General features: G+C 41.1%; 7 protein-coding genes and 4 pseudogenes across 7 annotated transcripts; 5 read left to right on the top strand and 6 right to left on the bottom strand.

Annotated features, from left to right (window-relative positions):
* The first annotated feature begins 1,231 nt into the window (after positions 1–1,231).
* LOC137160391 (histone H1-like) lies at positions 1,232–1,719 on the top strand (annotated as a pseudogene).
* A 1,417-nt stretch (positions 1,720–3,136) lies between these two features.
* LOC137160498 (histone H2A type 2-C) lies at positions 3,137–3,637 on the bottom strand. Its single transcript, XM_067559064.1, has one exon. It carries the CDS (start codon positions 3,589–3,591, stop codon positions 3,202–3,204), a length of 390 nt encoding a protein of 129 aa, XP_067415165.1. The 5' UTR covers positions 3,592–3,637; the 3' UTR covers positions 3,137–3,201.
* Positions 3,638–3,889: 252 nt separating this feature from the next.
* LOC137160496 (histone H2B 8-like) lies at positions 3,890–4,375 on the top strand. Its single transcript, XM_067559063.1, has one exon. The coding sequence runs from the start codon at positions 3,939–3,941 to the stop codon at positions 4,317–4,319; it is 381 nt and encodes a 126-aa protein (XP_067415164.1). The 5' UTR covers positions 3,890–3,938; the 3' UTR covers positions 4,320–4,375.
* A 4,121-nt stretch (positions 4,376–8,496) lies between these two features.
* Positions 8,497–8,989, bottom strand: LOC137160810 (histone H2A.J-like). Its single transcript, XM_067559676.1, has one exon. The coding sequence runs from the start codon at positions 8,950–8,952 to the stop codon at positions 8,563–8,565; it is 390 nt and encodes a 129-aa protein (XP_067415777.1). The 5' UTR covers positions 8,953–8,989; the 3' UTR covers positions 8,497–8,562.
* A 232-nt stretch (positions 8,990–9,221) lies between these two features.
* Positions 9,222–9,826, top strand: LOC137160811 (histone H2B 5-like; annotated as a pseudogene).
* Positions 9,827–12,562: 2,736 nt separating this feature from the next.
* Positions 12,563–13,141, bottom strand: LOC137160806 (histone H3). Its single transcript, XM_067559674.1, has one exon. It carries the CDS (start codon positions 13,043–13,045, stop codon positions 12,635–12,637), a length of 411 nt encoding a protein of 136 aa, XP_067415775.1. The 5' UTR covers positions 13,046–13,141; the 3' UTR covers positions 12,563–12,634.
* A 1,966-nt stretch (positions 13,142–15,107) lies between these two features.
* On the bottom strand, positions 15,108–15,654 carry LOC137160495 (histone H2B 8-like). The gene has a single exon (XM_067559062.1). The coding sequence runs from the start codon at positions 15,542–15,544 to the stop codon at positions 15,164–15,166; it is 381 nt and encodes a 126-aa protein (XP_067415163.1). The 5' UTR covers positions 15,545–15,654; the 3' UTR covers positions 15,108–15,163.
* Positions 15,655–20,646: 4,992 nt separating this feature from the next.
* LOC137160805 (histone H3) lies at positions 20,647–21,153 on the top strand. Its single transcript, XM_067559673.1, has one exon. The coding sequence runs from the start codon at positions 20,682–20,684 to the stop codon at positions 21,090–21,092; it is 411 nt and encodes a 136-aa protein (XP_067415774.1). The 5' UTR covers positions 20,647–20,681; the 3' UTR covers positions 21,093–21,153.
* A 451-nt stretch (positions 21,154–21,604) lies between these two features.
* LOC137160808 (histone H2B 1/2/3/4/6-like) lies at positions 21,605–22,227 on the bottom strand (annotated as a pseudogene).
* A 68-nt stretch (positions 22,228–22,295) lies between these two features.
* Positions 22,296–22,894, top strand: LOC137160807 (histone H2A.J-like). Its single transcript, XM_067559675.1, has one exon. It carries the CDS (start codon positions 22,442–22,444, stop codon positions 22,829–22,831), a length of 390 nt encoding a protein of 129 aa, XP_067415776.1. The 5' UTR covers positions 22,296–22,441; the 3' UTR covers positions 22,832–22,894.
* A 571-nt stretch (positions 22,895–23,465) lies between these two features.
* On the bottom strand, positions 23,466–24,465 carry LOC137160804 (histone H1-like; annotated as a pseudogene).
* Between the last annotated feature and the right edge of the window lie 902 nt (positions 24,466–25,367).

Raw genomic sequence — 25,367 nt, 5'->3', positions numbered from 1 at the left:
CACATGGGTCTCTCCCACTTGTATTGTTTTCGGGAATTCCTGTGTTTACTCATGTAAATTACCAAAATACTTTGAAAAACATTACATTTAAGAATATAAAAGAGACGCAATGGAAATAAAAAAGGCAAGCAAGCTTCAAGAGTGACTCTTCACTCTGGACAAGAAACTGACAAGACCTGTCATTTTTGCCCAGCTGTCTTCTGAGACCAGGATCCAGGCTCTTAGGGGGAAGCTGCTAAGAAACCATCACCGCCTCTTGCCTGCATTAGTGAGGATAATTACTTTTGCAGCTAAAATATACTGGACTTTTGGTTTGGGGGCTCATTTTATGTGTTTATAAGTATAGTAATTAAAGCCTTTCTGTCATTATCAAACGAGAGTCGTGTCAATTCCTGAGCACACTAATAGCAGATCCCAGTCTGAGTTAACACTATCCTAGGAACATAATTTATTCAAATAGCAATAAAATAGTTTAGAACTTTAAAAAGAATGATAGTTTATCTTATAAGGGAACACTTAAGAAAGATACAACATAAAAATTACTCCCATATGTATTTCTGTCGCATAAACATCTCTTCATAAGTCTCTGAATAGTTATTTGTGTTGTGGCATTAGGAAATATTTAAACAGATTTAATTATTATAGCAAGGGAAATATTTAGTTCACGGAGCTAGTTCTCAATCCTTATTCAAAGCCTGAGAGAAGTTTGTTACTTTCTTTACGAAAAATCATTTTACTCTGAGGAAGTCAATTCAAATCATAGAGTTTCTACTCTGATTTGTAGAAAGTACTTTAAAGAATAATATTTAATTGTAGTTGTGATTTTATGAACGACTATTCAATTTTATTTCACAAGGAAAAACAAGTTTCCCTGTCCCTAAGTCTCTATAATTCCAAGATTAAATATTTATTGACTCTTCTTTAAACCCACATTTCACTCTTCAACTGGAAATTCTACTGAATAAAAATACCTTGTTTCCTCTTCACTCAGATAAGAAACGGACTTTTGGGTGGCAGATGTTGGACAAAAAAACACCCTTTTTTTATTCAGAAGAAACTCAAATCGAGCGGGGAAAAGAAAGCTGCCTTGTTGGGCGGGCTCCTTTAAACGCACCAATCACAGGGCTGCTGAGTCTTGGGTCTAAACATTAGGCAACTAACTATTACGCCAGATGTTTTTTTGTTTGTTTGTTTGTTTTTTTCTGGTTTATTATAAGACATATTAGCCACTATGTCAGAAACAGCGCCTGTGGCCTGTTGCTGCTCCTGCCATCTCTACTCCCGAGGCAAAAGCCTGTTACAAATCGAAGGCGGCGACAGGCGGCTCTAAAGCCCACAAACCCTCGGGTCCCAGAGTGTCCGAGGTTATTACCAAAGCCGGGTCTGCTTCTAAGGACCGTGAAGGGGTCTTGTTTAGCCGCTCTGAAGGCAGCTCTGGCGGCTGGAGGGTCCGATGTTGAGAAGAGTAACAACAACCGACTCACAATAGGATTCAGGAGTCTGGTGTCTTTTAAACTCACTGAGACCAAGGGAAAGGTGCTGGGGGGAAAAGGCAGCGGCAGGTAAGAACCCAGCTGCCAAGAAGCCCAAAAAGGCTGCGATCGCGAGAGAAAAAAAGCGCCAAGAAACCAGCAGCTGTCGCGCCGGAAAAAGCAACCAAAGAACCCGAGAAAGATAAAAGCGGCCAAGCCCAAGAAAGCAGTTAAAGAGTCCGGCTAAAGCCAAAGCGCTGAAGTGGCTTCCGAGGCTGCCGGTGCCAAATCCACGCCAAGGAAACCTAAAGTAGCAAAGGATAAAGCGGCGGCGCCCAAGAAGAAGTAAAAAGACTTACTTTGCAAATAAACCCAGCGGTTCTTTTAAGAGCCACCCAAACAGCAGGTTCGCTTACCGGTAACCTCATGCAGCTTTCTAGGACACAAGTCCCCTTCCCTCTTCACTACTTAACATTACACACACACACACACACACACACACACAATGTGAGGGATAAATGAGACACAAATTGTGTTGAGTCAAAGAGAAGCGACTCCTGTCAAATAGTATGTACGTGCCATGTACAGGAGTAGCTCCTCTTTCTGACCACAGTCAAAAGATTATAGTTCTTTTTGGCTTTAATCGCCTCCTTTCCCCCAATCCAGGGGAATTTTAGTTTCTTTTGAGAGTAAAGTTTTCAAGCAGTTGGGAGAGTCAGGTATTTCCATAATGTCTGTCCTTAGAGTAAGGTAAATTACCATTTACCATATCTATTGTGCCAAAGGATCTGAGCCAGAATATAGGTGGCCTTTTCTCGCGTTACTACCTTTGTCCACAGGGGTGAATTAGAGGACTCAGTAGGGTATGGGAGGAATTATGATAAACAAAACCCTTTTCTGACTTGCTGGTTAGAGGAACTGAAGCGGTTGGTAAATTTGAAAAGCCCGCCAAGAATTGGCCAGACATCCCGGACAGTTTTCCTATTCAAAGAGAATGCGTATATCATGCAACAGTTCAGGTAAAAGAAATGAGATGGGAAAGGAAAACAGGACAGAGAGTCTTCTTGATAAACGTTTTAGTCCAACTTTCTTCCCCGGGTTTCCCTCCCAAGTCAAATTCATAGGTCATTAGGAAAATATTTTCCCCTGAAATCGGAGAACAAGTCGCAGATAAATAACATTTCCTATTTTATTATTTTTTCATAATATAAATTCCGTTGGTACTCAGCTCTCACCTCTGCCTTTGTTCTTGCGTCTTTCAGTCTCTGGAAACCACAATTGATCTCTGTAACCATCATCTTAATATATTAAGAATTCCTAGTTCTCGCCTTGCTATAGAATGAAATAAAGAGGGAACGGTGTCTATTTTTCTCCTGATTTCAACAGTGAACAGTGGTAGGGAGATTTCTTTCTCCTCGTTTCTATATTATACAAAACACGGCCAAATACGACTTTCAAAATAGGAGATTCAGCTATAATGACACAAAGAATAACTGTAGTAAAACAGACCGGTGCAAAATTGCTAGTCTACTTTCAGATAACTATATAAGAGCTACTTTTTCTCCAATTCAAATGCAGTACTCTCAGGAAGGAGAAATAGCTGTTATTTTTTGTTCTAAACGTGATTATGTTAAAGATAATCAAGCCCTTTTTTGATTTTGTGGGTGGCTCTGAAAAGAGCCTTTGGGTCGGTTTTTGATTGAAGATTCCTGCCTCTTCTTGATCAGCTTCACTTACTCTTAGCCTTGTGGCTCTCAGTTTTCTTGGGTAGTAGCACAGCCTGGATGTTGGGCAGGACACCCCCTTGAGCGATCGTCACTTTCCCAAGGAGTTTGTTAAGCTCCTCGTCGTTACGGATGGCGAGTTGGAGATGACGAGGAATGATCCTAGTTTTCTTGTTGTCCCGAGCAGCGTTGCCAGCTAACTCCAGGATCTCAGCAGTTAGATACTCCAGCACAGCAGCCATGTAGACCGGTGCCCCAGCCCCAACCCGCTCAGCATAATTACCTTTTCGGAGCAAACGATGCACTCGACCAACAGGAAACTGCAACCCAGCCCGCGAAGAGCGGGACTTGGCCTTAGCCCTCGCCTTACCTCCTTGTTTTCCTCGGCCTGACATTGTAAATTACAATGCTGTAACTGACGACTAAAAATCAAAAGACTGAATACCTTTTGTGCTACGCTGCCTGCTCTTATATCGTTTCTATTTGGATTTAAAAAGCCGTGATAGGCTGAAAAGTACGAATGCTCTGAACAGCCAATGGCGATGCAGATAGAATTATGACCAATAGGAAGGTTAACAGAACGTTTGGAACGTGACTACTGTCTCTGAACCAATAGAAATTCAGAAAAGCGAGGCTTTAATTTGCATAAGTTCTGAATAAATACTCACTATTGTACACATTTCTTGATCTAAACTGAGACGATTGCCTGTGCTGGGATTGCAGGCCGACCGCAACCGTCAAAATGCCAGAGCCAGCGAAATCTGCTCCTGCTCCAAAGAAGGGATCTAAGAAAGCAGTTACTAAAACCCAAAAGAAAGGAGACAAGAAACGCAAGAAGACCAGGAAGGAGAGTTACTCTATCTACGTTTACAAAGTGCTGAAGCAGGTTCACCCGGACACCGGTATCTCCTCTAAGGCCATGGGCATCATGAACTCCTTTGTCAATGACATCTTCGAGCGCATTGCAGGGGAAGCGTCTCGCCTGGCTCACTACAACAAGCGCTCCACCATCACTTCCCGAGAGATCCAGACCGCTGTGCGCCTGCTACTGCCGGGGGAGTTGGCCAAACACGCTGTGTCTGAGGGCACCAAGGCCGTCACTAAGTACACCAGCTCGAAGTAAATAGTTTACTGTCAGGCTACCTACATCTATAAACCAAAGGCTCTTTTAAGAGCCATCCACTTTATCATTCAAAGAGCTCTATTGTCACTAATTGCTATTTGTGCTCTTCAGACTCCAACAGTATTTAAAAATAAGGTAAATATAATGTGCTTGAGTCTTAAGCGACTGGTGAGCGCATTTTCTTTCGTTTTGTGTTTTCTAAATGGAGGACTGATTTCTTTAGTAAATGTCGGTGTTTCCAGTTTTGCTCGTTCCTCTCTCCCCGCCCCCTTCCCCCCAACAAATCATAGGCTGAGGTATTTTTAAAAATATAGATATAGCTAAAAGGTTTCTAATAAATAAAATATTTGAAATGTTACCCGATCACACTGTCCAGTATTCTAGTTTCCTAAAGAATCTTACCTGAATAAACTTTCTATTTGAGGTTGTTCGTATAAGCGAACATTGATAAATATCAAAATTAACGAATGTGAACAGTTGTGGGCCTGTTACAGCTCCTTTAACAGTTAAGGAGTGGCTTTTAAAAGAGCCTTTTGGAAACAGCAAACTGAAGCCTGTAAACTCTCGCTACAGATAGGCCGAGCTACCGACGTTCTCTCGGGCATGATGGTAATTCTTGGGATGAAAAGCACACAGGTTAGTATCTTCAAAGAGCCCCACTAAGTAGGCTTCGTTCGCCTCCTGTATGGTCATAACAGCTCTGGCTCTGGGAGCACAGATCGAAACCGCTCGCCAGTGGCCGGTTTCCTGAAATTTCAGGATCCTTGAAGCACCCCGGTACCGTGTTTTTCTTCTGTTTCCTTTCTGTCTGAGGCTCAGTCTACACAACCGCTCTTCGTTCTCTGCCACCTTGGTTCATATTTATTTTTTATATCTGAGGCTCCATGTCTCGCTATTTTTCTTTCAAAATGCCCAGTTTATTAATCAATGTGTCATTCCCGCTCTCTACTTCCCTTACAGCTGAACAACCATCATGAACACCCATTCGCAGAGACAATGGGGTGTGGAGCGGAGGATAATAGTTAAACCACAGAATGGGCTGAAAAATCTCTCGATTCTCGTTGCATTTCGTGTTTTAAATTGCGGTTATTTAGAAGCTGGCACAACTTCCCTTCACTAAGTCTCCTCTGTAACTAAGGGGCACTGTGCCCTCATAAGGGATCTCGCTAATCTCCTTCAGTCCTGCCTTAAACAGACGACAGATTGGAGGAGTTCTTAACTATTAATTATTTGCAATACTGAAGTAGTGAAAGGATTAAGTTTCTTTATCCGTATTTTCATCCTGATACATCTTCGAGCACAAGAATCTACCTGGCTTGACATGCAGCGTTAAGCAGAATAGGACACAAATAATTGGACTTAAATGTCGCTTTCCGTGTCTCCCACATTTCTTTCCTCTAAAAAGATCGCATTTCTGTTTAGTTTCCAATTAGATTGGACTGGATTGAATTGCATAAAGTGGCTACACAAGTCATCTGCCTATCATTGGAATACCCCACCCCAGAATAACACATTGGCGGTTTCTTTACAGGTTTTTGGCCAGATTGACGAGAATAAATCTCTTTAAAAGTAAAATAGCAAATCCTTTGAACTGCCCCACAGCTCTTTGTTACACGATAGTGTTTCAAAATCCAAAAGAGAAAATCCTGCAGAAAGTAATTGTATACTCAAGGAGTATTCGAAAACACCAACTACGTCAGTCTGTGTAGTTCTGAATATTTTCAAAGAGGAAATACAGCGGAAGGTTATAATTAACCAATCCTTTAGCAGCGCGGGCTTTTCAAACTAATCAATGGCTCTCTCTCTCCAATAGCCCGATAGAAAAGATACGTTGGTCATTTAATCGACCAGTTTCTCCCCTATCTTTCCCCCTTCCCTCACATTTGCTCTTCTCGTCTTCACCCGTTGGAGACCAGGACTGAATACAGATGTGCAACTCCAGGAAAAGCCTTCCCCCACCCCCCCCCCCAAAAAAAAAAAAAAGTTTTCTAGGGAAAGAGCTCTGCTATCGTTTCCTGGGAGATTCAGCCCGCTGTGATACTGAAGCAGGAGGAAATGGACAGACAGACTGCTCAAAAGACACCAAAGTCCACCTCCAATTAAAGGGTGTCTTAAGAGTTTTTAGACCCACCCAACCCTCGTTAAAATAGTTTTAATACTTTCTTTTTGAATATATTACACAGGGATCAAGCGTGTGCTCTCCTGAGCCCTCTTACATCTAATGACTCACACTCCAAGTATCCCCACCCCAAATATGTGCCATGGAGCTGGAGAACGCAGACAGAGCTATTTTAATACAATGTTTCTTACGGATCAACAGATATGAATTTACCGCTTACTTCTTCTTTCACATGGCTGGTGTAAAACAGTAACTACAATTTCACCTGAAGTTGATGGAGCCCGATAGCTACATCCGTAGTCTTCCTCTTGGCATGTTCAGTGTAAGTAACAGCATCATGCATCCCATTCTCTAAGAAACCTTTAATATCTGTAAGGATGTTTCAGGACCACCAACCAGGCCAACAGGTTACCTGACGAACCTAGCGAACCAGACAACCACTGCTTCCTGTAGCAGATGACCACTGCAAACTCCAAGTTCAGAACCAAGCAACAAATTTATTTCGGCATAGGCACAGAATGTCACATCCCCGTGATCAACTGGGATAGCCCAGCCAATGCATTGGCTGCATGTCCACATACGCAAAATGCTGTACAGAAACAAAAGCAAAAACTTAAATCTCAGCACACTCTTTTTATACTCAAAAAGATAACTTATTTTTATCAACTCCCAATTCATTGTGTTATAATTAATATTTATGACCATCTAAAAATTGCACAGTACACATGTATTTAACATGTTTATCTACTTATCAATAACAAAGCTATTAATCTCATTTAAAATATGAACTTCTCTTGTTTTTTGTGGTTTTGGTTTTTTTCCTGATCATGTTTGGCATGCCACTTTGTCCTGTACCCAAGTCAGGGACAATCACTGACACTCCAAAAGCTGAATAACAGGATATTTAATAAAGTAAGAAGGCTTTGCTTGCATTCTTTCCTAAAAGGTTTATCTAAAGGTCTTAGTAACCAAACTAAACGAGGCTAACATTTATATGGCTTACTCATTTGCTTATATATTAGCCAACATATGATCCATTAAATACATTTAGATCCTTACAATCGTATATGAGATAGTTCACCCTCATTTCTTTACAATACCCACAAGTCTCTTCTAGATCAGTCCCGAAATATGCTTTGTTCACCCAGGACATGCCAGATCCTGAATAGGTGGCTTCATAATATCCCGGGAGTTACTGTGAAGCTCCTTTCTCAAGTCCCTTACCACCCCAAGAGTTAGGGGAATAAGGGCGGCTTGGTACAAATCAAAGGCTCTGTTGTCTCTGGCTTCTTTAAACAACAAGCTGAGAAAAACTAAAGAAAAAATACCGAAGAAAAAAGCCAGTGGCAAAGCCTAAAAAGCCAAATGCCAAGAGGCAGTAGCCGTGGAAGTGAGTCCGAAATTACGTAGAAGGCTCTTCTCACGGAAATCCAAGGACTATTTTATGAGTCGCCCACCCAAAAAGGAGCTGAAACACCAGGTTAATTAATCTACTACCAACGCCCTGGTGCTTTCCAGGAAAGACAAATTCCCTTCTCGCTACTTAAATTTTGGGAAGGAGAAATAAAATACGTATTTACGTGTATCACTGGGAATGAAGGCGAAACGCCCCCGGAAAGTGTGTTTTTATTCCTTTCTTACCGTAAATGTTCAACCCTTGATGGAAACCTGTATTATGGGGGAAAAATAAACTATGCCAGCTTTTAATTTTCTTTCGAGGGGATAAGAAAACAACGTAGAAGGATTAGTACCAAGCAAGCTAATCCAGACTAATTTTGGAGTCTGCATGGATTTATGCTCGCCCTTTGAAAGAAAGAAAGAAAGAAAGAAACCAGCTTTGTGAAAGGACTGGCAGATGACAACCAGCACTGTTAATTCCCTTAAAGAGAATAGACAATTAGTTACTCCTTTACTAATGTCATTGTTAGTCATTATTTTCTGCACGTTTGAAATAATATCTTTAGCATGGGGCCTGAATTAGGATATTAAAACTATGTAAAGTTAACCGGTTCTTCCTAAGTTAAGAGAAAGCGGAACAGCTCTTTTTTGAGTTGGTGGATGGCTCTGAAAAGAGCCTTTGGTTTGTTTTTTGGAGTAAAAGTAGCCGTGTTTCCTTGGCCGACTTTATTTACTCTTAGCTTTATGACTCTCAGTTTTTTTAGGCAGCAGCACGGCCTGGATGTTGGGCAAGACGCCCCCTTGAGCAATCGTCACTTTCCCCAGCAATTTATTGAGCTCCTCGTCGTTCCGGATGGCGAGCTGCAGGTGGCGGGGAATGATCCGAGTTTTCTTGTTGTCCCGAGCGGCGTTGCCAGCCAGCTCCAGAATCTCAGCGGTCAGATACTCCAGCACCGCGGCCATATAGACCGGGGCTCCGGCTCCCACTCGCTCAGCATAATAGCCCTTCCGGAGCAGCCGGTGCACACGGCCCACCGGGAACTGCAGCCCGGCTCGCGACGAGCGAGACTTCGCCTTAGCCCGGACTTTACCGCCCTGCTTTCCTCGGCCCGACATGATCAGCCACTGTCTAGAAACCAACTACCCTATTACACCTTCTCCTGGAAAAGAAAAAAGCGCCCATCCACAGCTCGCCCTTATATCCTCTCTGTTTACAGCGTTAAACGCTTAGTGATGGGCTAAAAGGATTCCTTGACTAGCCAATTGCGATGCGAATCGAATTCTGACCAATTATAAGGTTCGAGGTGACGTTAATGAAGGTTCAGCAAAGACTCTCGTCATTTCCCCAAGATGTCTATAAACGGAGTGGCACCGTCGATAGTTTGTATGCTTTTGAACTGACTAGGGATAGAAAAACAAAAAAATAGACGGCATTGAGAAGTAAAAATAAACTAAGAGCTTTCAATATGCCTGAGTCTGAGTCAACGAAATCTGCTCCTAAGAAAGGTTCTAGGAAATCTGTGACTAAAACTCAGAATAAGGGGGAAGCTAGAAAGGAGGAAAAAGAGGTACCCCATTTATGTGTATAAAGTACTGAAGGAGATTCACCCAGACCCTGGCATCGTTTCCAAGGCTATGGGTATAATGAACTCTTTTGTAAATAACATCTTTGAGCCTGTCGCTGGACAAGCCTCTCGTCTGGTCTGTACGCCTGCTGCTGCCGAGGGAGCTGGCCAAACACGCTGTGTTTGAGGCTACTAAGGCAGTCCCAAGTACACCAGCTGGAAGTAAGCAGTTTCTGAGTAGACTATTTAAATCTGTAACCCAAACTCTCTTTTAAGAGCTACCTACCACTTTCTTGTTCTAAGACCAGAGAATGACTAACTATTCGTGCTTGTGTTTTTCAAACTGCATCAAGTGGCCTGCAAGTAAAGAAGACATCATAATTCATAATACATAGCAAATAAGCTTTGCAAAATTCTAGTCTCAGGTATGTTGTCCTACATTTCTTTCTTCCCACACCTTACCTAGAGATGGAGTCTGGTTTCGCTTTGCTAAGTATGGTAAATAAGCACTTGCAGTGTCACAATATTCAAGTAGATAATCATATAAAATTATTAATACTCCCACAGTGGTGAAATAAGGGCATAATTCAGTTGGTATTCACATGAACTTTGTATCAGAATTGCATGGTGCACCTATAGAAATTAAATTTAAACTTCAGGAATCTCACTGGGTTTACTAACTAAAGACCTTAGTTAGTATAACAGGAATCTTCTGTTTCTCCCCACCCTTCCTCTATCCTTGAAGACTTTTTAGTTCTTGGACAGTACAGCTGAATAAAACCAATTTATTTGTTATATCAAGTCATTTCCGTATTTTCTCCAGTATTTCAAAGCAGATTTTTCCACTTCGCCAAATCCTTATTTCATTTGTCCAGTCAGTGAATATGTATGGGAAATTAGAGGTAGGGTAGCGTTCGGAGGAACTCACGGTAAAGTGGATTTAAAAAAAAAAAAAAAAAAAAAACACACACGAACCAACTGGGATTAGATCTGATTATGGAACCATATTGACACACTTGCTCTTTCTATTGGTTTATAATATGAAACTCTTTAAATTACCAAACAACTAGGATATTATTTATCTGCCATGCGCAGAGAAGTTATGTTACATTGAAATATCCATGTTGGTCAGTTTCTTTTACCCTTTTACTTTAGTGACTCAGAAGAGAGGCTCATAGGTCTTCTATAGTCTTGAAAAAAATTACAGTACAATTGAATGTATCCATTGCAGTTTGGCGGGAACTGGAATTTGCCTTAAAAGAACTTTTGTGTTTGTAGATATATAGATAATCTGGATGAGCTTTAACCTTCCAAACTGTTAACAGTGTGGCCTGACCTTTCAGGATATAAACCACGTCCATAGTTAAGGTTCTTCTTTTTACTGACTCAGAGTAAGTGATAGCATGAAGATCAGCTGCTCTAAATACACTTTCTCAGCGGGTCTCCTGGTAGAGGAGACAAGCGATACATTTCATGGCTCCACATCAAGCGAGGTGATGGACGGTTTACTGATTTGTGTGTATTATCTAGCAGCATTTGTCTGTGGTGTTGAGACCAATCTTTACTAAGATCCTTTCTTCCTTTACCACATCCAAACATTTTCCAAAAACGTCTTCACTAATAATGAAAGTCTGTGAACTGCTGGCTCAAATTGCTTTTTATGCACTGATCCCCTGATTGAAAACTGACCAGGTATATTGGGAAGGGGGGCGGAGGAGAAGGATAAGAACATGTATTTAATGATTCTCCAGCTCCTTAAGGCTACATATTAAATACAATATGGTTCTTTCGAGGAAGGAGAAATATTAAAAAACGAAAATAAAATCCCTAATTTATTTATTTATTTATTATTGTGGTAATTAAGTATTGCAACTAATTACTATAAATTACTGCCCTCTGTCTCTGCCATCGGAGGAAGGTGGGACAGAAGGAGAGTACACAGATCTTTCAGGTGTGCATGCAATTTAGTGGGAGAGGAAGAACTGTGCGATATCACCATCTTAAAATATGCAAATTAAAACAAAATTAACCGAGGACGAAGGGATTTTTCTTTGCATTCAAATCCTGTAGTTTAAATATTACCCTTCCGTATCTCCGGGGATCGGTGCTCATGATGTTTATTTGTACCTTAGAATAGGAAGCTGAATAATGTTCATGATCACAGATTTGGTCAGTTTGAAAGTCAAAGTTAAATCCTTCACCTCCAATGCGTATAACAGAAGAAACGTAAAAAAATACGGGAGGGTGCAATGCGGTAGAGTGATGGTATTTGTGGAAAAACAGAGCGGAAACAGAAGGAAAGGGGCCACTGAGCTGGTGTGGGGCTGCACAAGGTTCATGTACCAGGCAGCCATTGAGCTTCAGTTTGAGGAATCTGAAGGAGGGAGGGACAGGGAGGACGTCTCAGTTTTTCAAATTATCCAATGACATTTGCTTCCTTCCCTGCACCAGCGTATCCGATGTGAGAGGACTGAGAATATTACAACCATCTTCTGGCAATTAAAAAAAACAAAGAAACATTACACACGACACTAAGGATCTTTCAAGACATACTACGGTTATATTGAAAGGAACTTTTATGTGCCCAGAGCTTGAGACTTTTTGGAGGATGCTGGAGATTTATTTGCTGTGAAAGAAATCAAGTTATTAGAGAGAAATCATGTTGAACTTCCACAAAATGTCATTCAAAACAGAAGCCCTACCTCCCATTGGGAGTTATACATTATTTCCTTAAAAATAAAAACCCTGTATCATCAGGGGCAAGTAAGGGCAGGAATAAGTGCTTATTAACCATACCTTATGTTAGCATTGCTTTGGGGCAGTGATATGACTTTGTTTTATCTGAATCCTTGAAAGTTTAGATTTGCCATGTAATGATTTTTGTAAAATGTACAATAAAGCACTCGCAAGCTTAAACAAAAATAGCAAATTAAATTTGAGAAGGGTCGCATGGTAGTACAAGTACTAGCTAAACTTCGACTAATAAACTTCGACTAATCACAAAAATTGGAGATAGCGTGAGTTAGTTCACTAATCCTCTAACCTTCATTCTTCAGCTATTTCAAGAATACATTTAGTCAGTAATGTTAACTTCAAATAAAGTTCTTACACAACTTTAGTACTTAGATAAAGGTATGTTACAGCTTCTTTCAGTGTGAATGTAGTGGCTCTTAAAAGAGCCTTTGGGTGGTTTGGAGTAGTTTTCTAGTTACTAGTAAAGAAAATGGCAGCCTTTAAGCTCTCTCGCCTCGGATACGCCGGGCTAACTGGATGTCCTTGGGCATGATGGTGACTCTCTTGGCGTGAATAGCGCACAGGTTGGTGTCCTCAAAGAGCCCCACCAAATAGGCTTCGCTCGCCTCCTGCAGGGCCATAACTGCCGAGCTCTGGAAGCGCAAGTCAGTCTTGAAATCTTGGGCGATTTCGCGGACCAGGCGCTGGAAGGGCAGCTTGCGGATAAGCAGCTCGGTGGATTTCTGGTAGCGGCGGATCTCTCGCAAGGCCACGGTGCCGGGACGGTAACGATGAGGCTTCTTTACTCCCCCAGTAGCTGGCGCGCTCTTCCGGGCGGCTTTAGTAGCCAGCTGCTTACGGGGGGCTTTGCCACCAGTGGATTTACGGGCGGTCTGCTTGGTCCTGGCCATTCTCTACCAATACGTCTAGTCACTATGAAAAAATACTTTAATCCAACAGAAAACGAATGGAATAGAAATGAATTCCTTACAGACCTCTCGGGCGGTATTTATAACTAAACTCTCTTTCCTGATTGGCTGTTGGGAGTCAGCCAAATTTCATTGGACAATAAGAAAATTTGAAAAGCCCGCCCTGTGCAGCGTCAATTTCCTTTCTCTTTCTTGCTGTTCGAACAATTCAGTGACCAGTTCTCTAGCTCACTATCACACAACATCTACCAGACCGTATTTCTTTTTCGGGTTGTGTGCGTGTGTGTGTTTAGCTACTAGTAACTCGGGGATCTGACTATATAGTTGTCAAAGTAATCGAATCTGTATCCATGCATGTTATTCCTGATTCCTTTCTTCAAAATAAGAAAATTGAGCACGAGCACTACACTCGGAAGATAATGGAGAACATTTAAATCACGGAATTCGTCGAACACATAGAAATATCTCTTCTCATTCTCTTTTGTGTTTTAGTTTTCTGGGTTTAAAGTGATATAAATATCTTATCTTTCTTCTTTTCAGATTGAAGGTCACCAGCACCTTATAAGGGATCTGTTTTATCTGCTTATGTGCCGTTTTATAACCTCAGTTGTGATTGTGAAAGACAGAGAGAAGTTTCATAATAATCAGGCGCAATATTTACATACTACAAATCACGTGTTAATTTCCTTATTAAGCGTAATAACCATAAAATAACTTCTTTCCTAATAAACTTTCATCCTTTCGCTATTCCCTAAAAATATCAACTAAGTACGTTTTCAGTTAAGTCGGCTATTTCATAAACAAGCTATTCAAAGTAGTAGTCCACAGCCATTTCATTATTACTCAAGATGTCTAATAAAATGTTTGAACGTGGTAAAGGAGAAAAAGATCATAGTAAAGGTAGGCTTAACCATGACAGAAAAATGCCCCAAGATGAAAATCAGGTATTACCGACCTTCTGTCACAGTGTTTGCTGTGGGATCATGAAATGTATCTCTGGTCTGACAATGACCGTCGCTGCTGTCATTTACGATGAGCCCACAAAAAAAGACTGATAGCCATTAGCAGGGTTTATGTTCTGAAACGTCGAACCCAACTCTTTGCAGGTTTGAAGGTTAAAGCTCATCCAAGATATAAAAAGGCCCAGCTCCAACTCCGTCTTTAGTTCATACTGTAGCTTTTTCAAGACTACAAAATATCTAACTTCTCAGCCATGAAAGTAAAAAAAATCAATGAAACTGAAAATTTTAGATAATATACCATAACCAAAATTTCTATACCCCTGCAAGCTAAATAGGTGAGATTAAATCAAAATGAAATCCTGACCTAGAGGATTACTACCTAATGGTACTGTAGTATAAAGTATTAGAATGATAGCACTGTTGATGTGACTCTAATCTTGCTTCCTCTGGAGTGGTTTGTTTTAAATTCCATTTCACCAAACTTCTCTAGAATGACTACTCTGTCATTCCATAGAAGTTTATGGATAAGGGGGGAAAGTGCTTTGAAAATAAAGGAAAACTTTGGTTTTAAATGTTTTGATGTAAGAAATTGACAGTTGATTTCATTCAGCTGTACTCAATAAAGGACTAAATAGTTTTTAAGGATGGGGCAAAACTAGGGAGAAATTAGACATTATCGGAACAGTGACAAAAAATCATTAGCTTGAAAACAGTGAAATCCCAGAATATTAAAAATCAATTTTATACATAAATGAACTTAATTTTTTGCTAAAATGGTGCTTGAATATCACTGAATCATACTCCTACTTCAGTAAAGTGGGAGTTTAATCACTTTTACAAGAGACAAGAATCCTTTTACCTAGACTATAGCAAAGAAATGTTTATTTATTATCATTAGCAAGAGAATCCAGGTTTTTCCAGCATAAAGTTTAGGAACAAAACGTACTTACAACTTGCTTGAAAGTTCTTATGTAAAATTTAAACCCAGCATATTTTATTTTTTTCCCTTTATAGACGACATATTGCAGTTTGGGGGAAAATATAGTTGTTAGCGATGTTCTGCCCTTTGAATGAAAGTGTGGTTGGCTCTTAAAAGAGCCTTTGGGTTATAGATTGTGTTAGCCTACTCAAAAACTGCTTACTTGGAGCTGGTGTATTTGGTAACAGCCTTAGTACCCTCAGATACAGCATGTTTAGCTAGCTCCCCCGGCAGCAGCAGGCGCACAGCGGTCTGGATTTCCCGAGAAGTGATAGTCGAGCGCTTGTTGTAATGAGCCAAGCGAGACGCTTCTCCAGCGATACGCTCAAAAATATCATTCACAAAAGAGTTCATGATACCCATCGCCTTGGAGGAGATACCGGTATCTGGGTGAACTTGCTTCAGCACTTTATACACGTAGATAGAGTAACTCTCCTTTCTTGTTTTCCTGCGCTTCTTGTCGCCTTTCTTCTGGGTCTTAGTCACGGCTTTCTTAGACCCCTTCTTTGCAGCCGGAGCGGATTTTGCAGGCTCAGGCATCTTCCAATTAGCACGTAGATTACACTCAATTTAGACTGAATCTCCCTTGTACGCACACTCACTCTATACTCAAAAAAAAGCAAGATGTGACACACTCGTTGCTCCTCTTTATATTATCTCCTGCTAATAATGAACCTTTCGTTCATGGTTTCCTATTGGACTTGACAAGTCACCACCGGCATATTTTGGCTCGCTATTGGTCACCGTTAGATCCTCATTACCATTGGCTGATCAGATAATGACATTTTTAACCTATCGAAAGTCATTTAAGTCTCCAAAGATAAATGGTATGGTAAACTGGGAAGGGGGCGAGAGTGCTGCAATCTTCTCAATATCACCCTCTCCCCACAATTATCCCTTCCCCTGAATGGACGAAGAAAAGCCTGCATAATGCTGAATCTGCTTTAAGAGGAAAAACTGTGTGGGTTGTCATTGTCCAATCATGACACAGCGCGGGCTTTTCAAATTTACTAATGGCTTTATCTCACACCCATCAGAGAGTCAGAAATTGAAATGGGATTTTTTTTCTACAGATCAGCAGTAGTTTCCCCTTGCAAGTTGTACTCTTAGCCTCTCCTCTGATACCGAATCACCTCATTTTGCAGCCATTAGAATTTCCGGTTGGAGAGACTAATGGTGGATTAAAGAAAAGTCAGTAAACCTATATCCTGGGGCTAGAGAAAACTTGGAAAAGGGAAACTTTCGTTTTTCATTGTAAATTATAATTGTGTCAGCAATAAAGTCAAATATACAATTCTTTACAGGCTTTTCTCCACATCAGGGTAGCAAGGGGTTATTTAAATTGACCTTGTCAATCTAAATCGATTTCAAATACAAGGAAGTAACGGCTCTCTGAACTTTGAACATGGGTTAAAAATTGGTTCCCTTAACCCATCTTTTATCTCCTAAAAACACTATATTCTATTGAAAATATTATAATGCCTCATGCAACACCATGCAGAGCCAATTAAAGACATATAATACAAGGGGGAGATTTCACTGCTTATCTTTACAGCTTCCTTGTACCATTTCCTTTACATTGCAGTATGCTTTATAGGTACCATCACAGCTTTATCTTATATAGCTATATAAAATATCTTCAGCTATCTATATAAAGGTATGGGAAAGGGAACAAATATTGAGAATAAAAGCTCCACAGTGCATCAAAATAAAGGTGGACCTGTGAAAGGACCAGAGGAATGTGGCTTTAGGAGATTAGCTGTAAAACTGAAGCAGAGCAGGTGAGGCACATGTGCATGATAGAAATGGCAAGACAGGGGTATGCTGAAGGTAAAAGTATTGATGTGTAAAAATTAATATCAAATTATAATCCATGTTCACTTTCAGGTTATTTGTGCTCAGAAATAAGGGAATAATGGTCTTCTGTGACTTAATTTTTTGTTGTTGTTGTTTTTTTTAAATGAAGTGAAGAAACCCAGAGGTGGTGATCACTGATTTATATCATACTATCTCTCTGGGCCCCAACGGGGGAACCGTAAGATGTAGAATGAATGTATTGCAAAGCCCTCTAGTGGAAACAGGCAACAGCAGTAATATTAATTAATTCCTGCCTACCACAGATTTTCCAAACTCATCAACACCTTTAATTTTGCTCCATGTAATAAATTGGAGGAGAAAAGAAAAGAAAGAAAAGTAAAGAAAAGAAAAGAAGCTTGTCATTACTCTCCTCACCTCCACCCCCCCACCCCACCCCCATTGGTAAGAAGAAGACAGAGGACTACTTATGGGGAAAGACCACCCCCTAATAGAAGCTGCTATTTCATAAGTCTTACATCATAGAGTAAAAGCAACTAGAGTCCTGTAACACTTTAAAGACTAAGAAATTTAATTTCTGCAGGCATATTCTCACCTTCTAATCAATAGTTGTAAATAGGCCTCATCTACTCTAAGTGAATGGACTTTGCTAACACCTACCCTCCCCATTGCAGAAGTATTTCAACAGAGGACTTATGTCCCTTTGGGGAATTAGGTTTGTTTTAGTGACAGAAAGCCTGGGTTTCATTGTCAGAAATGAAATTTGGGTGTGGAGGCTTGCTAAACTGGGGTGATAAACTGCAACTTCTGTCACCAAAACTTTGTCCACAGAAACCATTGTGGATAGATGACCCTTCCTCTAATACAAGCTGCTGTGTCATTGTTCTCACACCCCAGAAAGCACAGATGGGTTTTGTGAGGCTTGAAAGCAGAGATAGGGCATTGTCTGCTCCCATTGCCATTAATTTCCCTTCACTTGCTTGGAAATTGGAGGTTTAGAGATTTAACAGTGCCAGCTCTCATATCTTGCTCTTACAGGTCTACATCCTGTTACCAGTTTGTGATATTTGGAATATGTGTTGGTAATACTATCTGGATAGTGGGGTTCCTAATAGGGGCCTTGATTAGGAAATGTGTAAGGGTACTCCTTAAAGGGATGGAGTAATGTGTGAGAAGGAAGAGTGCTAGTGAATATTTCAAGTCACCTAGAAAATACAATTACTCAGACTCCTTTTATTCTTTCTTTCAACAAGTTTATTACAAAATAACATGCTGCCACCTTTCAACCATTTTGAACAGTTTTAAAAGGTCACCAATGCTGAGTTTAGTGCAAGTAAAGGTGGAATTAAACTAAAGCACTGTATAAAGTTGGGAAACAGGCATGACTCCACCCAATTTAGACTTACTCAATTTTCAATTTCCTTTTATTTATAAATCTGCAGATATAATCTTTGTTATTTATAGTTTCTGGTTATATATTTCTGACAGACAGTAATAAACAAATAAGATGGAACAGGTAGGGGCCAAATGTAATGACTTCTTCAGTACCAGGAAACTCTTCTGCATTTCATAATGGCCATTTCTATCTCTGGTCAGGTATTGTCTGATTTGGGCACTTGTTCATTCAGTTTTTTACCTTTCCATATGGCATACACATTAGCTTTCCTCCATCCAATGCTATGCAACAACACATATACCCATTGATATATTTATCCCAACTTTCATAATTTGATTTTCATTTTCCACTCTTACTATAAATCATTAGCATTACATCAATATTACTCAACCTTAAATTAACAAAATGTAACCCTTATGTTCTACCATTCAGCAATTTTCTTTGTATTTTAATATTATGATTCAGTATATGTGGATTTTTCATTAATATAAATTATTTTATTTGAGTAGGAAAAATATGGGGAACAACAACCTTAATATCAACCTATATCTTTTCAAACCAGGATTTTCAGGGGACATTTTGCTCTAAATTAAGTTTCAGTGTTGTCAGTAATTTTGCCTGTTGCAAACAATCACTCCTCTCTCTATATGATTAGTTCTTATATTCCTCTACCTGTAAAGCAAGATTATAGCCCTACTAAAACAATGCAGGGAAAGATTAATATACAACAGCCATTTTAAGGATAGTCAACCGTATGAAACCACAAAATCTGTGGCTTTTAATGTAATAATCACATACGATTTTTTAAACAGAAAAACTACCCCTTTCAGCTCCAGGTGGATCGTGCTCGTGGAATAAATCAGGCTTGTTCAGTGAAAGAGTCTGTAGAACTTATGAAACATTTGTTATAGGAGACAAGAAGGGAAAAAGGGATATCGATATATCTTGCTTTGTGTTCTATTCATCTTCTGCTGCAGACCACATATTAAGCCAGGTAGATTCTTGTGAGTGAAGATATATCAGGATGAAAACGTAGTCAGAAAAACTACTCGAGAGGGGTAGCCACATTAGTCTGTATACAGCAAAAACAAGAGTCCTGTAGCACCTTAAAGACTAACAAATTTCTGCGGGCATAAAGCTTTCGTGGGCTGCAACCCACTTCGTCAGATGCATGAAAGCTTATGCCCAAAGAAATGTGTTAGTCTTTAAAGTGCTACAGAAAAACTACCGCTTTTTACTATTTAAGTATTTAAAGTGATTACCATTCAAGAACGTCTTCAGTGTCTCCTCTGTTTGATTAAGGTTGAAGGTAGGATGAAAGAAGAGAGTAAAGAAGTCCTTCATGAAGGCAAAGTGCCTCTAAGTCTGAGAAGAAGAACTGAAGGATATCTGGGCCACCACTTAAATATCTACAAATGAAAACATTAGAACTAAGAATTTATTCAACACATTCCATTAGTAATAATGCCTAATTAAAGAACACGACACGTATTACTTTATCTTATTATTCTTTTTGAAGTAATAATTTAATATCCATTGACTTATTAAAAAGCATGTAAACCTGTGTTCTCTAGTTCCTTCATCACATGTCAGGGAAAAAAATCACTGTGGGGTTGAACCAAATGAAAATGCTAAATAATACAAGTAAGGGCTCAGGAGAACACGCAAAAGCCTAATTTGGCTCCAGTTATGTGTTACTTCATAGAGAACTTGCAATACATGCAACTAATAGATTTAAAGCACAATATTAAAGCTCGTTTACTGAAAGGTGGATAGTTCTGAACACTTTCTGCAGTAAAGTTCCAGAGGGGTAGCGGTGTTAATCTGTATACAGCAAAAACAACGAGAGTCCTGAAGCACTTTAAAGACTTACAGCCCACCAAAGCTCATGCCTGCAGAAATTAAATATGTTAGTCTTTAAAGTGCTACAGGACTCTGGTTGTTTTTTCTGCAGTAAGAAATCCTTTAGCTGGAGAAGGGTTCGTGTCCTTGATCGCAGTCTGTCTGGCTAGTTCCCTCGCGGGGGAGGCAGCAGCGGACGCCGTGCAAGCTGTAAATTTTGCGAGACCAATAGTGAAACATGGAGCCTCCGATTAAAAAAAAATGTACGGGAGTAAGGAATGACTTTGTAAGATGATATCGCAGAGACAGAAAATGTATGTAAAACAACCCTGTATTGATGTGGTCAAAGGACTGTGAATTTCAAAGAACCTATGTCCCCCTCGGAAACCGTTCCCAGAAAACAGTAAACGCTACTAGGATGGTGGTGAGGTTAAAAGGGTCTCGGTGTTTCTCTATTACAGCGCGGGCTTTTCAAATTTTCAAAATATCCAATGATTTAGGGCTTCTTTCCATGAGCCAATCAGAAGCAGTCCTTGCCAATAAATACCTCCAGTGAAACGCTCCGTAAAGTTTCTCAGGCTCTCAGTTCGTTTGTCTCTGAGTTACAGTTGTGCTTTGTTGAAAATGGCCAGGACCAAGCAGACCGCCCGTAAATCCACTGGTGGCAAAGCCCCCCGTAAGCAGCTGGCAACTAAAGCCGCCCGGAAGAGCGCGCCTGCCACCGGGGGAGTAAAGAAGCCTCATCGTTACCGACCCGGCACCGTGGCCCTGCGAGAGATCCGCCGCTACCAGAAATCCACCGAGCTGCTTATCCGCAAGCTGCCCTTCCAGCGCCTGGTCCGCGAAATCGCCCAAGATTTCAAGACTGACTTGCGCTTCCAGAGCTCGGCTGTTATGGCCCTGCAGGAGGCGAGCGAAGCCTATTTGGTGGGGCTCTTTGAAGATACTAACCTGTGCGCTATTCACGCCAAGAGAGTCACCATCATGCCCAAGGACATCCAGTTAGCCCGGCGTATCCGTGGTGAGCGGGCTTAAAGGCTGCTCGGCCATTTTCGGCAACTTCCAAACGACCCAAAGGCTCTTTTAAGAGCCACTACATTCACACTGAAAGGAGCTGTAACCAACTCATAAGTAGTTCCCCCTCCATTTTCGTTGCGTTTCATTGAAGTTCTATGAGCGTCTAGGGGTTTGGTTTGTGTAAATCATTTGGCTAAAATGAACAAAGGCGTGTCTTTTTAAAATATTAGTTTGGGTGTTCCCCTTTAAATAGCGTCCTCTTATTTCAGTGTTTGTAGGATCTTCGATTGCTATCCAAAAATAAAATCCCTAGCATAATGCTGTCCTCCAGGAAACTAGACCTGAAAAGAATGAATCAAGTCGCATGGTCTGGAAGTTTCCTATAGGAAAGCATGGTTCAAAAGTACTTGTTTTTATTATAGCGCTTATTCCTTCAATATATTAAGCCTCTTGTTTTTTAAAGACTATTTAGTATAGTTGAGAGAACACATGATAGGTGTTAATGATAATACAGCTCTTTAATGAAAAGATGTATGGCTCTTAAAAGAGCCTTTGGGTTTTAGTGCTACTGGTCTATTAAACTCTCTACTTGGAGCTAGTGTACTTGGTGACAGCCTTGGTACCCTCAGACACAGCGTGTTTGGCCAGCTCCCCCGGCAGCAGCAGGCGCACCGCGGTCTGGATCTCCCGGGAAGTGATGGTCGAGCGCTTGTTGTAATGAGCCAGTCGAGACGCTTCTCCAGCGATACGCTCAAAAATATCGTTCACGAAGGAATTCATGATGCCCATGGCCTTAGACGAGATGCAAGTATCGGGGTGAACTTGCTTCAGCACTTTGTAGACGTAGATGGAGTAACTCTCCTTCATGCTCTTCTTGCGCTTCTTATCCCCCCTTTTTTTTTTTTTTTTTGGACCTTGGTCACAGCTTTCTTAGATCCTTTCTTGGGAGCCGGAGCAGATTTCGCGGGCTCGGGCATTTTTGACAATTTCTTTACTGCGAGCTTCTTTCATCCACACCCCTCCGAGCTGTGTCTCTCTTTTACTGTTCAGCCCCAAATGTCCACAAATCGCCGGGGCTACTGAAGTATTTTAGATACTTTATGGAACGAAGGCGACTCTCCTGGCTGATTTACTGTTGGGTCAGAGCTACGAGAGCGTCGCAAGTAGGACGTTGAATTCCACCATTGGCCAGAGTTAGATCCGCCTCCCCATTGGCTGTATTGAGATTAACGCCATGTCTGCCTATCACACAGCGATTACTTCTGCACACAGAAAGGCTATAAAGGCGGGCTGATGGTGCGGCCGGTGTCATTTTTAAGATTTTTCGATTTACCTTTGTGAACAGATTTCGACGAGAATTGTTAGTAATGTCAGGCCGAGGAAAGCAGGGCGGTAAAGTCCGGGCTAAGGCGAAGTCTCGCTCGTCGCGAGCCGGGCTGCAGTTCCCGGTGGGCCGTGTGCACCGGCTGCTCCGGAAGGGCCATTATGCTGAGCGAGTGGGGGCCGGAGCCCCGGTCTACATGGCTGCGGTGCTGGAGTATCTGACCGCTGAGATTTTGGAGCTGGCTGGCAACGCCGCTCGGGACAACAAGAAAACCAGGATCATTCCCCGCCACCTGCAGCTCGCCATCCGGAACGACGAGGAGCTCAATAAACTGCTGGGGAAAGTGACTATCGCTCAAGGGGGTGTCCTGCCCAACATCCAGGCCGTGCTGCTGCCCAAGAAAACTGAGAGCCATAAGGCCAAGGGCAAATGAATCCCACCAAGAAGAAACGGGAAACTTCAAAGAAAACAACCCAAAGGCTCTTTTTAGAGCCACTCACAAAATTAAAAAAGAGCTCTAATATCACTCACTTTTTAATCATATCCTAATAGAAAATAACATTTATTTCTGACAGTTCTTTTGAAATAGTAACCAGCAGTATTTAGATGGGGTTGTGGATTAGAATATGAACGACGAGTTCAATGAACAAAATGAGCCACATCCACAGGTCCTATGTACTTACACTTGGGGACGGCGCATCTAACTGGCTGACAAACGTGACTGGAAACCAAATAAAAATATACCCTGAGAAGGGAGGCATCTGGTGTTAGGTACAGTCTCCACATTCTTCTTCTCCCTGAATGGCAAAGCAGCCTGTATGTAATGCTGATTAATCCCCGCGTCCCCCTTTAAGATTGTTAAAGGCCAATCCTTGCAGAGCTGCCCAGTAGACCAGAAAAGGGATTTTTGTCTATAAATCACGATCACCCATTTTTAATTCACGAAGTCTCCTCTCTCCTTTCCCTGCAACATGGTGATCGAAGCTGCTAGGTAATGAATGGCTACAGTCTCCGGCGCACGCAACCCCTCTCTTCTCTTACTCAAGAAGAGTGGATCTACAGTTGCTTAATGCTCACTCCTCTAATAATTATTAGCGGAAGATACTCGACTCCGGCATTAGTATTGGATCTTCTTTCTAAGAACTCTTCTTCGAACGATGCACCCCGGCCCTGCCCCCCAAAAAGTTAAAGCTACACTTGAGTTTATAAGGTGATCCCATTGATTTGCTTTCTCGCAAGGGCGAAAGCAATACGGCAAGAATGACACGAATACTTTTTCCCGGGGGATGCTTCACGTTCACTCCCAGCGATCCACAAAAGCGTGTTTTACGGGTCCCTTTCCAGAGATTTTGAGGGGCAAAAAGAAAAGGGAATGTCTGCCTTCCATGAAAAACACCATCAGGTTGTTACTAAACGAACTTTTTCAGATCCTTTTCGGAAGAAGGGGGTGGCTCTTAAAAAGCTGTTGGGGGTCTTGGCATGAGAGGAGCTTTCTTTAAGTCATTCTTTGCCTTCCCGGTTCCCTGGCTTCGGCTGCCAGCCTTGGGCTTCGCCGCTTTCGCTTTAGCTGGGCTCTTAGCTTCCTTCTTAGGCTTGGGGGCTTTCCTTGGCTTCTTTCGGGCTCTTTATCGCCATCTCAGACTTTTGGGGGTTCTTGACAGCTGATTTTTTAGGCTTTGCTGCTGCCTTTTTTTTTCTCCTCTCTCTCTCCCCCTGCGCCTTTTCATTGGTCTCTCCCAACTTCTCGCTGAGTTTGAAGGAGTCAGAGGCCCGGGTGCCTTTGGTCTGCACCAAAGTGCCCTTGCTTCGCGTTCTTGAGCCCCAGCTTGATGCGGCTGTTGCTCTTCTCCACATCGTAGCCTCCGGCGGCCAGAGCCTTCTTAAGAGCACCCATAGAGAGCCCTTTGCGCTCCTTGGAAGCTGCCACCGCCTTGGTGATCAGCTCGGTCATGCTGGAAGGAACTCGTGGGTTTTGGAGCCTCTTGCCGCCTTCCTCGGCTTTTCAGCTGAGGCTTTAGCTCAACGAGCAGAAGCAACCAGCGCGGCAACAGGTGCTGTTTCCCACATACTAGTAGAATTTTTTTGTAACTCATACAAAGGGGCGGGGAAGAACACAGTTGGTGCCCGTTATTCAGACACTAAAGGTTCTTTCTTATTGGTGCATTAAGGAGCCCGCAAAGAAGGACTTTTCTGCCCACCCAGGTTTTTAGTTATTGTTTTTAAAAGTTAAAAAAAGTGTATTTTTTTGTACAACTGCCATCAAATAATCTCAATTTACAACCGGGTTCTCTTCTCTCCCATTGGATAAACTAATGATGAAATAAAGAAGAACCAATAAATTAAAACTGTACATTTGGAAATAAAATTACAATTACAAGGGAATCTTATTTTTTAAAAGGTTACCTCCAAATCAGGGTAGAAAGGCAGTGATTTAAATCAATCTTTTCCGTTCAAATTGATTTAGAAGAGAAGGGACTGAACTGCTGTTATTTCCTGAGTTTTGAATAGAGGAGGAGAACTGGTTCCTATAACCAAGTATTTTACTGCCTAAAAACAGTATATGTATGTCTGAATTGTCATATTGTAATTTTTAGATGTTCCATTACAACATAAAAAGTTATATTTGAAAGATATTTTATTGTTATTTGAATTAATTATATTCCTACAAATAATTTCTGTTCATTAAATGCAAAAAGAAAAAAAGAAAGAAAAGAGTTGCTAGTGTGATATTCTTTAGGTATTCTCAAAAAATAAAGAAGATTAAGGTTTTTTACACAGTTATTTATTATGACATTTTTGCTAAGCAGAAACTGTCACTGTAAAAACCTGAAGTTATATTGAGGACATTAATTAAAGTTCAAAATCCATGGATAGTAAATCCATTATTTTTCTTTCACCTAAATTTAATGTTATGCAAAAGTGGTTTCTGTAAACTGGACAATTAATGTTAGCTCTGTGAATTACTCATA

This window comes from Emydura macquarii, unplaced genomic scaffold (genome assembly GCF_026122565.2).
Source record: "Emydura macquarii macquarii isolate MOO-44397 ecotype Brisbane River unplaced genomic scaffold, CSIRO-AGI_Emac_v2 contig_2205, whole genome shotgun sequence".
Classification (NCBI taxonomy): Eukaryota; Metazoa; Chordata; order Testudines; family Chelidae; genus Emydura; species Emydura macquarii.
Note: the sequence above shows the minus strand (reverse complement) of the source record. Positions and strands in the feature narration are given on the sequence as shown.

Bases quoted from the DNA above. Each gene is read 5' to 3' on its own strand.
- LOC137160498 (XM_067559064.1), bottom strand. From the start codon at position 3,591: ATGTCAGGCCGAGGAAAACAAGGAGGTAAGGCGAGGGCTAAGGCCAAG.
- LOC137160496 (XM_067559063.1), top strand. From the start codon at position 3,939: ATGCCAGAGCCAGCGAAATCTGCTCCTGCTCCAAAGAAGGGATCTAAG.
- LOC137160810 (XM_067559676.1), bottom strand. From the start codon at position 8,952: ATGTCGGGCCGAGGAAAGCAGGGCGGTAAAGTCCGGGCTAAGGCGAAG.
- LOC137160806 (XM_067559674.1), bottom strand. From the start codon at position 13,045: ATGGCCAGGACCAAGCAGACCGCCCGTAAATCCACTGGTGGCAAAGCC.
- LOC137160495 (XM_067559062.1), bottom strand. From the start codon at position 15,544: ATGCCTGAGCCTGCAAAATCCGCTCCGGCTGCAAAGAAGGGGTCTAAG.
- LOC137160805 (XM_067559673.1), top strand. From the start codon at position 20,682: ATGGCCAGGACCAAGCAGACCGCCCGTAAATCCACTGGTGGCAAAGCC.
- LOC137160807 (XM_067559675.1), top strand. From the start codon at position 22,442: ATGTCAGGCCGAGGAAAGCAGGGCGGTAAAGTCCGGGCTAAGGCGAAG.